Source organism: Dendrobates tinctorius, unplaced genomic scaffold, assembly GCF_039654945.1.
Source record: "Dendrobates tinctorius isolate UK_male_01 unplaced genomic scaffold, ASM3965494v1 ptg000003l, whole genome shotgun sequence".
Taxonomy (NCBI): domain Eukaryota; kingdom Metazoa; phylum Chordata; class Amphibia; order Anura; family Dendrobatidae; genus Dendrobates; species Dendrobates tinctorius.
Window position 1 is genome coordinate 30,270,230 of NW_027361671.1, and position 13,193 is coordinate 30,283,422.

At 42.3% G+C, this 13,193-nt stretch overlaps 1 protein-coding gene across 2 annotated transcripts in view; it reads right to left on the reverse strand.

Annotated features, from left to right (window-relative positions):
- Window positions 1-11,962, reverse strand: part of LIX1 (limb and CNS expressed 1) — a 170,779-nt gene extending 158,817 nt beyond the window's left edge. Inside the window, exon 1 of one of the 2 annotated variants that reach the window (XM_073543657.1) lies at window positions 11,657-11,962. In XM_073543657.1, coding sequence (XP_073399758.1) covers window positions 11,657-11,738 — 82 coding nt within the window. In that variant the 5' untranslated portion in view covers window positions 11,739-11,962. The remainder of the gene's footprint in view (window positions 1-11,656) is intronic. The other variant, XM_073543710.1, reaches the window with a different exon arrangement.
- Window positions 11,963-13,193: the final 1,231 nt, after the last annotated feature.

Consider the following 13,193-nt stretch of genomic DNA (forward strand, 5'->3'; position numbering starts at 1 on the left):
TCAACGTTGCAACCTTGCTGTGGATGGGCAATAGCGACTACCGCTCTGATTCCAGTTTGCCGGCAGCCTGCTGCCCTGGTGTCCTCTTTTTAAACTTCCCACCTTATTTCGGGTGATGATCTGCCGCTGCCCCCCCGTCACACAAGGTGCCATCTTCCGGCGACTCCCTGATAGGAGGCGCGCACCCCATAATCCATTTGCGGCGCCCGTGATGTCAGAGGTACCCGGAAGTCGCCTCCGGCCGCTTCTCCACACGCTGCCTTAGTGTGAGCCAGCTTTGGGGGCGTGAGGGGAGGAAGGTGCGGTAGATATCTCCACAAGCACCCCAGAGAATGCCGCTCACGCCCACACGAACGCAAGGCCCTGAGGAACCCTGCGGACTGCGCTTCCAGGACTCAACGGCCAGCGCTACAGGCATGACACTCTTTCTGTCCGCGCCTGGTACCTTTTCTGCATGACAGGCACCGCCGCTGTCATTATGGGATTCCCTTCCAGGACACGAACCCAACTGAAGCAGGGGAGAGGTAGCGTCCCTTATATTTCAGCAGGTTCCTGTCCTGGCGGGGCGGATCCCTGTCTCAGGTGTGCTGTCATGGGTGAAGGGAAAACATGTTTAATAAACTGGATAAGTGCTTCTTCTCAGCAGCGGAGAAGGAGCAACCAGACACTGTGGTCTTCTGGCTCTGCTCTGTTGCAGTAACTCTGTTACAGCCACCTTTGCTAACCACACCCTTTGGCGATCCAGTTTGCAGAACTGTCGGACCAAATAGAGACTGTTGGAAAATATGCAACATTGAGGTTTCCTTATGTTCACTCATTTACAGGATCCATTACGTTTTTTAATTTTACCTAAACATGGCTGTAACCTAAATTGATAGGCCATATCGCTTGGGGCATGTGAAGCCTCCAGCCACCTACACGGCAGTCACTGACTATATACTGTAGACAATAAGAGTAAACAACAAACACATGAAACATTACAAGTCATTGCAGGAACAAACAATTACCGCTTAACAGGTAGTTTAATCTAGACAGCGCGTAGCTAAATGCAGATCTACTTCCCTGTAATGCCTGTTCTGCATTTACACAGCCATCTACTGAAAATCAAAAGCACATGGGCCGCTCATATCTGGCTTCATAAGAACAATGGGAAACAAACCTTTGAAGCGTTTCTGAATTTATATAGAAGGTGCTTTCAATTTAATTTATGGTACCAGTGTTTCTAGCTGCCCAGACATTGAATGTACTCAGTGAATTTATAATGTTTAATGATGATGTTCTGGCCTCTGCCCTGGTATTAAAAAACAGCAGTTATCGTGCATGATTACTGCTGGTGCGCGTAGTCATCAGGTACTAATAACGATATGTCACATTCCCAAAAAGCGAGATCCTTGGATGGAGCCGAGTGCAGACCACAACTGGAATGTTTCCTGGTCACAATCTGAATCAGAGGAAAAGGCTGGAGATAGAGCTTGACAGATGTTCTATTAGCGCTAATCACACTGTGCTTCATTAAAGGGAGAATATAATAATCTGTTTATAAGTAGGGTTTATTTCCCATTTGTGGGCAGCACAGCATTTGGAGATGATTTGGAGTGTGGAGGATACACCCATGTTCAGCAAATTTGCATTTCAAAGTAATGTATTTTTGGAGCAGATACACTGAAAACCTTGGCATGATCTTGGACATATACAGCAACCATATCATCACGGTTGCCTAAACTTAAAGTGCTGCTCCATTTCATATAAGCTATGTCTGGCTTTAGTGTCATTAAATGTAAAATCTTGCACTTTTGTACTTTATTACCTATTTTGTGGTTTTTACTTCTCTTCAGCTTTCTTTAAATAGGTTTTTGCTTTCAAAAAAACCTGTCAACAAGATGCTGATGTAGTGACCAGAAAAAGCATTACTAATATATGATTGCATTTGTGTCAGCTGCTTTCTGCTTTGCCTTGGGAGGAGGTAAATTCCTTATGCTGCCCTCTCCTGCCTTGTTTTGGTATTACAACTTGTAGTACTATGCTGCCCTCTTCTGCCTTAGTTGGGCATTACAACTTGTTTTTCTGATTGGAAAATAACTGGCAGTTGAAGGTGGTGTGGGAGACTGAAAACATGTTGTTACGTGCAGTCTTGGTTGTGAGAGGAGGCAGGAAATTGAGGCTCCTCGTCTAGGACAAGCGGATAATAAAAAGCACCTTTTTCTTGGAGTACCCCGCGTTTACAGCAACAAAGTGCTGAGACAAGCAAAGGAGCTGCAGAGCTACGCAGCAGATTATCCGGATACTCCGATCCGATTAAGGTCAGCTAGTCCTCCCCCTTCACGCAGCACAGTGAGTTATATGAAAAGTTACTGCCATCCTCCCAAGGCCGGGACTGAGAAAAGGCGTTGACTAACAATGTTTAAGGAAAATTGTATCTATTATCCATGACTGTTTTATGGAAAAACACAAGAATTGTTTCAAGCCTTCAGTAAAATTCATCTTTCAAGTTTGCATGGGACCCCTGGTGTATGCTTCTTTCCTCCGCAGCCTCATACCTTGCAGGCATCAACATAACCCTCAGTCTCATATATCCGTAAACTCCCACTTTTATAATTGCCACCTAACCTAGGGATTGTTAGAGCCAACAGAGTCACCGTGACTGAACCACCCTCCGAGATACTAGGCCTGCATCCCACAAGGCGGTGCGACACTGAAAGATCTGTGCTTGTTATAGAAATGCAATGTTGGGGGCTAAGATCAAGGGTACACAGCTATTGTACACATATACATATTCTGAACACGATGGTTCAGAAAGATCCACCTGTCTATAGAGACTAGATGGCATATTAGTGGCAGCGCTGTTCACTTTTCATGGTCCCGATCTTGAATTTCACTGCATGACATGAAGGATATCCTTACATGTGAGTACTCACTGGATATGTCACATGTCTGATAGGTTCAACACTCCAGGCAATGGAGGAGACATGGCCTTTGGTTACACATCCACGCTGTTTCTCCATCGCAGTTTATGGGAGTTGAAGAATGCTGCGTAACTTCCATAAACTATAATAAAGATTGCTAGTGCATATGAAAGTCTGCTCTTCTCTGGAATCTGTAAAAGGGAGCAATGGACCCTCAGAATTGGAACCTTCCCCCTCAACTGGCTTCAGATCTTTGAACTCCAGAGTCCCATTGGTTCCCTGTTCACATGAAACTTTTCCTCCTCACCTTCCAAGAGCTTTATTAGCTATAGAGCTGTATTAGGATATGATTTTTCATGTACCTGCTGCAGTTTTTATCATTATCATTTTAGGATGCATACAAAATACTGATCTTTTTCTTGGGAGGTGAAGTGACCAAAAAAAAATAAAAAATTCAGAGATTCTGCCATTTCATAGGTATACAAACAGTAGGCCACCCAGCTGCTGTGACAAGGCCATCGCCTCCCCGTTATCATTCTGTGGGAAGTGGGCAATAGAAGGGACACCTCCACCCATTTCCACCCTCTTACATGCCACATCTATACAGTGCCTCACGAAAGTATTCGGCCCCCTGGAACTTTTCATCCTTTTCCCACATATCATGCTTAAAACATAAAGATACCAAATGTAAATTTTTGGTGAAAAATCAGCAACAAGTGGGACACAATTGTGAAGTTGAACTAAATTTATTGGTTATTTTAAATTTTTGTGGAAATTCAAAAATTGAAAAGTGGGGCGTGCAATATTATTCGGCCCCTTTAACTTAATAATTTGTTGCGCCACCTTTTGCTGCGATTACAGCTGCAAGTCGCTTGGGGTATGTCGCTATCAGTTTTGTAGATCGAGAGACTGAAATTCTTGCCCATTCTTCTTTGGCAAACAGCTCGAGCTCAGTGAGGTTTGATGGAGATCGTTTGTGAACAGCAGTTTTCAGCTCTTTCCACAGATTCTCGATTGGATTCAGGTCTGGACTTTAACTTGGCCATTCTAACACCTGGATACGTTTATTTGTGAACCATTCCATTGTAGATTTGGCTTTATGTTTGGGATCATTGTCTTGTTGGAAGACAAATCTCCGTCCCAGTCTCAGGTCTTTTGCAGACTCCAACAGGTTTTCTTCAAGAATGGTCCTGTATTTGGCTCCATCCATCTTCCCATCAATTTTAACCATCTTCCCTGTCCCTGCTGAAGAAAAGCAAGCCTAAACCATGATGCTGTCACGACCATGTTTGACAGTGGGGATGGTGTGTTCAGGGTGATGAGCTGTGTTGCCTTTACCCCAAACATATCATTTTGCATTGTTGCCAAAAAGTTTGGTTTTGGTTTCATCTGACCAGAGCACCTTCTTCCACATGTTTGGTGTGTCTCCCAGGTGGCTTGTTGCAAACTTTAAACAACACTTTTTATGGATATCTTTGAGAAATAGCTTTCTTCTTGCCACTCTTCCATAAAGGCCAGATTTGTGCAGTGTACGACTGATTGTTACCCTATGGACAGACTGTCCCACCTCAGCTGTAGATCTCTGCAGTTCATCCAGAGTGATCATGGGCCTCTTGGCTGCTCTGATCAGTCTTCTCCTTGTTTGAGATGAAAGTTTAGAAGGATGGCCGGGTCTTGGTAGATTTGAAGTGGTATGATACTCCTTCCATTTCAATATGATCGCTTGCACAGTGCTCCTTGGGATGTTTAAAGTTTTGGAAATCATTTTGTATCCAAATCCAGCTTTAAACTTCTCCACAACAGTATCACGGACCTGCCTGTTGTGTTCCTTGGTCTTCATGATACTCTCTGTGCATCAAACAGAACCCTGAGACTATCACAGAGCGGTGAATTTATACGGAGACTTGATTACACACAGGTGGATTATATTTATAATCCTTAGTCACTTAGGACAACATTGGATCATTCAGAGATCCACAATGAACTTCTGGAGTGAGTTTGCTGCACTGAATGTAAAGGGGCCGAATAATATTGCACGCCCCACTTTTCAGTTTTTGAATTTCCACAAAAATTCAAAATAACCAATAAATTTTGTTCAACTTCACAATTGTGTCCCACTTGTTGTTGATTCTTCACCAAAAATTTACATTTGGCATCTTTATGTTTGAAGCATGATATGTGGGAAAAGGTTGAAAAGTTCCAGGGGGCTGAATACTTTCGCAAGGCACTGTAGATTTGGGCTAAGTAACTAACTTCTCACTGCTTGTAATACACCATTTACTTATTTGCTCTTGGTTTTTCTATCTATTTTGTACTGAAATCACTGTCATTACAATTGGTCCACGTTCACACGTTCAGTATTTGATTTTTTTTTTTTACCTCAGTATTGGTAAGCCAATATCAGGAGTGGGTGATAATACAGGTGGTGACGTGTTTCTATTATACTTTTCCTCTGATTGTTCCACTCCTGGTTTTATCTTACAAATACTGAGGTAAAAAAACTCACCAAATACTCACGTGGCCTTACTGTCTATGTAGAGTTCAATAGATTCGGTTGTCGTGGCCAAGCAGCAGGATCATCAGGGATCACTTTATATGCCAAGTACATTATAGCGTAATTTTAACAGGGACTTTGCAACTTTGGCAGAAGTTACAGTCTCCAAACGGTTTTCTTCAAGGGATCATTCTGATTTTACATGTACACAAAAATCAATTTAGGTTTTATTTATGTTTTGGGTCTGAGCGTCAGTGTGTCAATGTTTACCATCCGAGGATCATCAGTGATTTTTACATTTTAAAATATAAGTAAATAAATTGCAAAATGATTTTCAAAGGCCCTCTACGGGGTGATTCCTCAAGACCGGTGACTCTCTGAATAGAAGGGGGCCATGCTAGGGACGAGGGGGCGTTTTGGAGTGGACGCTAATCAGGCAAGGCGTGTTGTGGTGTGCACTGCTATGCACCTCGTCACAAATCTTACGCCAGTCTCTGCTAGAGTAAGATTTGTGGCATAGCTCACCCTCGCTCATTGCAAGTGTATAAGTGGGAAGGGGGGGTCGCCCGCACAGTCTCACCATCGTCTTGGTGGAACTGATGCAAATATGGCATGTAAAGGCCAGAAGTCGAAATGTTTAAGCAACCTTGCTTTGCACCAAAGAATGTAAACTTTTCAAACCTTTAATCGCCACAAATCGGGCAAAAAGGCTTTAATGAATCGCCCCCATATACTTTTGCGAGCGTGTGTTTTATCAGTGAAAAATACATACGTAAGTCATGGACATGAGGCCTTCTAGATATCTATCAATCATTGTATTCTTGCTGTAGGAATATTTTCCTCTCTCCCTCAGAAATATTCTTTGGTCATCCTCCATACACAACAAATATAAGATCTACTCACAGCCTCTCAATAACTTTCAAGTTTGAGTATTTAGACGATCATTCCAGAACCTTAATCTTTCTTTTTTCTAAGTAGTTCATTGTGGATTTCAAAGTATATTTTGGATCATTGACTTGTTGCAATGCCCAACAACTTTTCAGCTTCAGCTTCTTTACTGATGGTGGAATATTGGCATCCAGGATTGATTTCTATTTGGTAAAATCCAATGCTTAGAAGTTGCCAAATGTAATCCACTATGAGGCTGTCACCAACGTCATATTGGACCTATTTTTTCTTTGCTTGGGTTTCCCCTTTAAAGACCATGTGTCACATGCTTACCCTTCTCTACACTTCTGTTCCTAATAAAACTAAATGCTGACATTATTTGGAATAAAACAAATTAGCCAACCTGGGTAGAATAATTGGGAAGACCTTACTAAGTACTGAAGACAAGGAAACCATGCTAGAGGCAGAGCAGACTACAGTACCTCCAGCTAGGAAACTAATGCTGAAAACATGACGTACCAGCTCTTAACAGGGTTTCCTGGGAAGTCACAGGTGGAAGACCACCGCAGTATATTATTTGGATATTCAGCTTACAGGTGACACATAACTATACGTCCTCCATGTGGAGACTGAAAGGGAGATAGTAGGAAAGTTTCCTCCCTGCACATCAGTAAAATATATTGAGGGGGCAGACTGTAAAGTTATATTCATTATCTATGCAGGCTCCCATCTATGTCTCTCTGTCAGCCATGCCAGAGAAGAGAATGGCTTAGCCAACCATCACTGGTCATGTGCGGACAGTATAAGTGGAGCTGTCGGGGTGAGGTGAGAGGGTGCGGTACACATGGCTGCAAAAATATAGTGTATTAGGATGTTCAATAATAGTATGCATTTTACATTTAATGAAACATTTTTTTCTGCTGGTCAACCCCGTTAATGAAACCTTGTATAACATAACACCACACTCTGCTTTCTATGGCAGACACATAATGGAGCGGAGATCAAGAATACACATTTCCACTCCGTTCAAGATGGGGTTCTACATTGCTCGGTGCTCATAATCACTGGATGTCCCAGTTGTCTGACCCACAGTGATCAACAAGCAATTCTTTAACTCTTTGATGGGGCATAACTTGTTATTTTGGAAATAAACCTTTATATATTCTGTGTGTCATTCTTGTATTGGTCATGTTTTTATCATTCTTCATACTTTTTACTGCAAAGACCATCCACATGAAACTCCATATTTCTTGCACAGTTTTGGGTGGACAAGAGGTTTTAGTATGTCTGCTAATAGATTGCGAGAAAACCTTGATCGCCTCCTTGTGGAGATTATATATCGTGGATAGGCGCAGCTCAAATATTAGACACATACTGTATGCGGTCTACCGCCACTTAACTGAAATATTGAATGTTCTTTTACTTACATGTTTTACATTATTCTGCTATTGCAAGTCTACAGTGCCACATGGTGTTGTAAGGGGTAAAGATTCAGCCTTGTGCACCAAGTCTGCGCAGGGAGGCATATAGGCCATGTAATGCTCGTCTGTGAATTTAAATATGCAAATATCCTCTTCAAAGAGGAAGAGAACAGAAACTCTAGTGCCACCTATTGGATGTAGCAATCCTAAAATTCAATATTGAACTTGCCACAAGACTTACGATAAGAAGCTAAACCAGACTCCATTTTCAGGCATGTGTTTCGAGGTGTTTTCCCCTCATCAGTGTAAGACTTTTATCCTATATCATGAGATTGGGCCCTTTAAATGGTTTATTTTGACTTTTAGAATTGCTAAATTGTGAAAAAAAAAATATATAATAATAATACTCAGGGAAACCGCAAAAAAGTGACCACTTTTGACCTGGTGCAGGTCAACTTTAGTGTTGTTGTCCAAGAGCAAAAGACTTAAAGGAGTTGTGCGGTCTAAATCGATAACTCTGCGGTCATTCTCCAGACTTACGCTCCACACGCTTGCTTCTGTCCGAGAGTATGTATAACTTATACATACCCACTGGTCCCAGCTCAGAAACCAGCAGATTCCAGCAGTGCGCAGAGCATGCGTTTGGGGTATTCAAAAGTCTGCAGCCACACAGAGTGACTGCAGACTTATCGGTTTGGACCGGACCACCACTTTAACGCCAGCCAATCTCAGTCAAGATCAGTAGTCAGACCATCGGTGATCAGTTGTTTTATTAGAGTATGTGCCTGGTAGTTCCGTAGAATGTTGCCCCTCTTAAGACTTCATATCAGCTGGGAGAGAGGCATGTGCAAAGAATGGCTCTCACTTTGAAGGATTGGCTACCTATTGAATTCAGTGGGCACCTGCATAATCTCGTGGCAATAACACGTGATCACTGAGGCTTATGGCAGCTCTAAGGAGCAGCTTTATGAAAGGGATTTTTCTCATGCCTCTATATCACCATAGTTCATAGAGTACATTAAAGGGTTGTCTTTGTCACTGTTCAACCCTAAATTATGTTTTAGTGAGGCATCTCTTCTATTTAAGAACATGATTAATAGGCAGAAGAGTGAGTTATCAAAAAAAATTATTGTTTCTATTGTACTACAGTAGGTTGCCAAAGGTACTTCAATGGATAAAATGGGAATAACCATTCATGGCAAATCCACTGGATATGCCATAAATGTACAGTAGGTGACGACCCACATACATCTTGAGAAAAGAGCACCATTATCAGTGGAGAGGTGGGGGGAACTTAACGGGGCCCTGTTCTTAATATAATTGCAGGTTTTACTGTAGTCTCTGCATCTACTGTACACTTATGGTACATCCTATGGATATTCCATGAATAGATGAGAGAGAATTAAACTTTTAAAGAGAACCTAACAGCTTGGTTTTGTAAAGTAAAGACGTGGCTGTAATGGCGCTGTAATACAGATTACATTGATGCCTTTCATGAAGAAATCCACATTGTTGTTCTTCTTTTATCACTATTTAAAGTTTTCTGCTAATAAGGTTTCGGAGCTCAGAGGTCGGACTGTACACGGGGTCTTCTCCTCTCTTCCTGACTGTGATTCCCTGACGCCTCTTTAAATGGAGTATGTTATCCAGGGTCAAAACCGCTGACATCTCTAGGCAGGAGACCTAAAAGGGTATTTTAACATACTTTTGCATATGTTCTTAGCATCAGCAAAGAGATGTGCTGACATAAGTTCTCCGAATATAGTCTCTTCATGTGCTGTGCCCTGGACTCTCTGTGCTAAATGCCCCAACGCAACCCACCTCTGAGTTATGGCTCTAGTATCCAACCAGGAGATGGTGAGAAAATAGGATGGATTGGGAGTGTCCAGGTAAGAGCCTGAGGCAATGCACATGAAGGGACGGCCTTTGAGGCACTAGTGATCATGGCACTTCTTTGTCTTGCAGATAGGAGACTTGAAATCTTTCTGTCCAATCTTGCGCTGTCAGCAGCTGACTCCCCCCTAAAAGGATGAACCTTTCATTATGGGACACAAAGAATATTACACAAGAAACCCCACTATCCTGGGAGATGCAATCATTGCTTAGTTAAAGGGGTTTAACTTGTTTTACTAATTCATGGGTCCCATGAATGGGCAATGGTACAAAGCAGGAGCTGGGGCGGTGAGTAAAGCTATGTTTGTTATCTGTGGATGTCTAGGAAGTATAAAAAAAATATTCCAAGAAAAACCCTTATAAAAAAAATCAGTGAATAAAAAAACTATAGATATAACGTCGTTACCATATTCTATAATTATCTATATAATTACAAGATGTGATCAATGCACCTAAGGTTACCCCAAAGGACAGCATTAGACTTTATATGATTTCTGACGTCCATCATATTCCACAGTACTGTGCAGAGATTTTCCCAGAAGTGGCCGCCACCAAAAACAAAGCATTCAGCACATGTGTCCGCAAACCACAAACATGAAAGATATTTTGTCATTCTCCATAGCAAAAATGTCTCCAGTCAGAGCATTACAATGTAATATTGTCCTAAAGAGAAATTCTAGCTGTTGCGTACTTACAAGTGCAACATCATACATCCACTGACTCATACAATCCATTTCCAATTCTACGCTCACTTTTACTGTAACCCCGTATATAGTGCGGGAATCTTGTACGGATTTCACTGGCTGCATGAACGGTAATGATCCTCTGCCACTCTGAGCTCTGGGGCAAGAGGATACAAGAACAAGTTTACTTCGTTAAGATACTTTAATGAATCTTTAAACTTTTACTGGTTGAAGAGGAGCGTTACCATCCCCATACACATGATCTCCACCAAGTCCCACCATCGCCATATACATGATCTCTATCAAGTCCCATCATCCTCATATACATGATCTCCACCAAGTCCCACCATCGCCATATACATGATCTCCATCAAGTCCCATCATCCTCATATACATGATCTTCTCCAATTTCCATCATCCATATCTACATGGTCACCAAGTTCAAAGCACACAATACGGAGTTAAACCATGTGTAGTTGCTGTCCTACTACAAGTATCAGCATATCCTGTCAACCCCAGCTTGCTGCTCTGCTCCCTGGACAGTGATATCACGTATGAAGCTAGGAGCCAGAAATGTGTCTACACTGTGTCCAAAATGATTATAAAATGAGACCCTCGGAAACACAACAAACCACCGCAAACCGCAGCTAGAATAATTGCTATATAACAATATGAACACGTAAATAAACAATTGGATTATGTATACAGTGCTGGGATTGGTTTTGCTCAGCATTGCTGTGAGTCCTGCAGGCAGGGCATTCTGGCCCATGTAGTTTTTCAGAAGCTGTACAGATTGAGGATGTCTGAGCAGGCAGCTGGTGGGACTGGTCCCTAACTTCTTCCTATGCCAGTACAGCGGATATACGAACACAAAATCATTAAAAATCAGAATTAGAATCCCATGTTCTATAATGTAAATCAATAGTGCTCTCATGTGGACATATACATGGCGTGCAGAGCATTCAGAGCACCTGTGCCTGTGTCTACCTCTGCACACGCCACCTGCACACTATGGAGATACATATTTCTTTTTAGATCACCATTGATTCCATGGTTTTGTACAGGAGGAGGTTACATACAAATATAAATGACAGAACAAACTAACAATGACAGACAGGTACAGAGGGGAGAAGACACTACACTTGCGGCTACAGGATAATTGGGTATATATCTTTTTCATGCAGTGCTAAGTAAATAACGAGTATCCCGCTAAGCAACAAATCTAATTAAATGAAACAAAGTGAATTAATAGTAAGAGACTGCTATAAATTACAGACACATCAGTTAGCCAGATCCTATAAGTGCATCCATGTGAGTGCACTATACTGCAGCCATGAGCCCACAAGAAGTCTGATAAGTTTAGGTCCTACTTACAGTCTTTGAACACCATACTGGGGTCACTCTGTGGCAGCACCTGGGTGACCAGGATTTGCAGGGAGTCTAAGGTCCTGTCCATGTTAGCTGGGTCCCCTTGTTGCAGCTGCCTGCACTGTACACTGTCCTCATGCCTGGATTATCCCATCTCTGTACTGAATGTGTGCAGTTCATTGATGCAGTGGATTAAGGAGAACTCTCTTTTAACATCTGCCAATCAGGCATTGGCCAGAATCTAAAGCCCCTCAGGGGGTCCTCCTCCCTGGCTTGCTTATCTTTGTTGTAGGCTGAGCTAATTAGCTGTATGACTGGGCTGACAGATCCATTCCCACTGCTTCCCTCTGTGAAACACACCCACCTACAGGCCAGCCAGAGCAGGCTGCACAATCCCAGGCATTCCTCCATTCATCCACTCCCACATCCCTTCTGTATTCAGCAGGGGACAACCAGCCTTTAGTGCACTTTACTGGAAATATTTTCTCTTTCTATTTTGTATTTATTTATTTATGTCCAAATCATAATAAATATAATTATTTCTAATATTACAGGATATTTCCCTCATTTTGCATTCTTCTAGTGGTAAAATAGTAAACAATGTGAATAAATTATGGCCATTCATAAAGAACTGAATTCATGGGGTGCAGGGCAAAGGAGGCATCAGGAGCCTGGCATGGCAATTGTATTGGAGGCCAGTGAAGGGAATTTGGCTCTGACAGCGCTACACAGTATAGAGGGAAAAATAAGAACTTCTATGATAGTCAGTTATCATTGATTTTTCTTCTAATTTGTCAGGAACATTTTTTACTGGTTGCGATTTCAGGATATGTACCGTAATAGATACTAAGATACCAATATGGCCCATAATCAATATACATACATCCATGCTTCTTTTTGTTCTTTTAAAGAAACTGGAAGAAGTCTCTTCTTTGCAGACTGCCCAAGTAAAGGCAGCCGGTGTAGGTGATTGTGCAGTTGTTAATAATTTGTGTTCTGGACCTTTATATGGGGATGTTATGGGGATGTTATTTCAGACAGCTGGGGATAGCTCGCGACTTGTGAATCCCAATGTTCTAGCACTTCACCTCACTCCTACTGTGATTGTTTTAATCCTGTGATTTAAATAAAACTGTGGCCATTTTGACAACCAAAATAATGTGTTTTGTGTATTTATTCCAGTGTCTGAGTTTACTGTAGTTATGGTTGTTTTAGGCTGGAGTTGGGATCTGTTCCACACCCAAACGTCAAGAGTTCATGTATTGTTCTCACACAGGGCCCTCTTCAGACTATGTCCGCCTCCAGGGCCGCTATCAGGGTATTATTGCCCTTACTGCTGTATGGGGCCCAGTGAGCATCAGTACAGAGGGGATCCCGCTCTTGTGTTTCTGCTCCCAGGCCCCATTGTGCACTAAAGTTTGGTGCGCTGTGGTGCACACATCAGCAATGGGACCCAGGAGGTTTCTCAGTACTATACGCGGCCATCTAACATTGACGGCTACACAGCTCCCACTCCCTCCACTTACTCTGTTCTTCCGGTCAG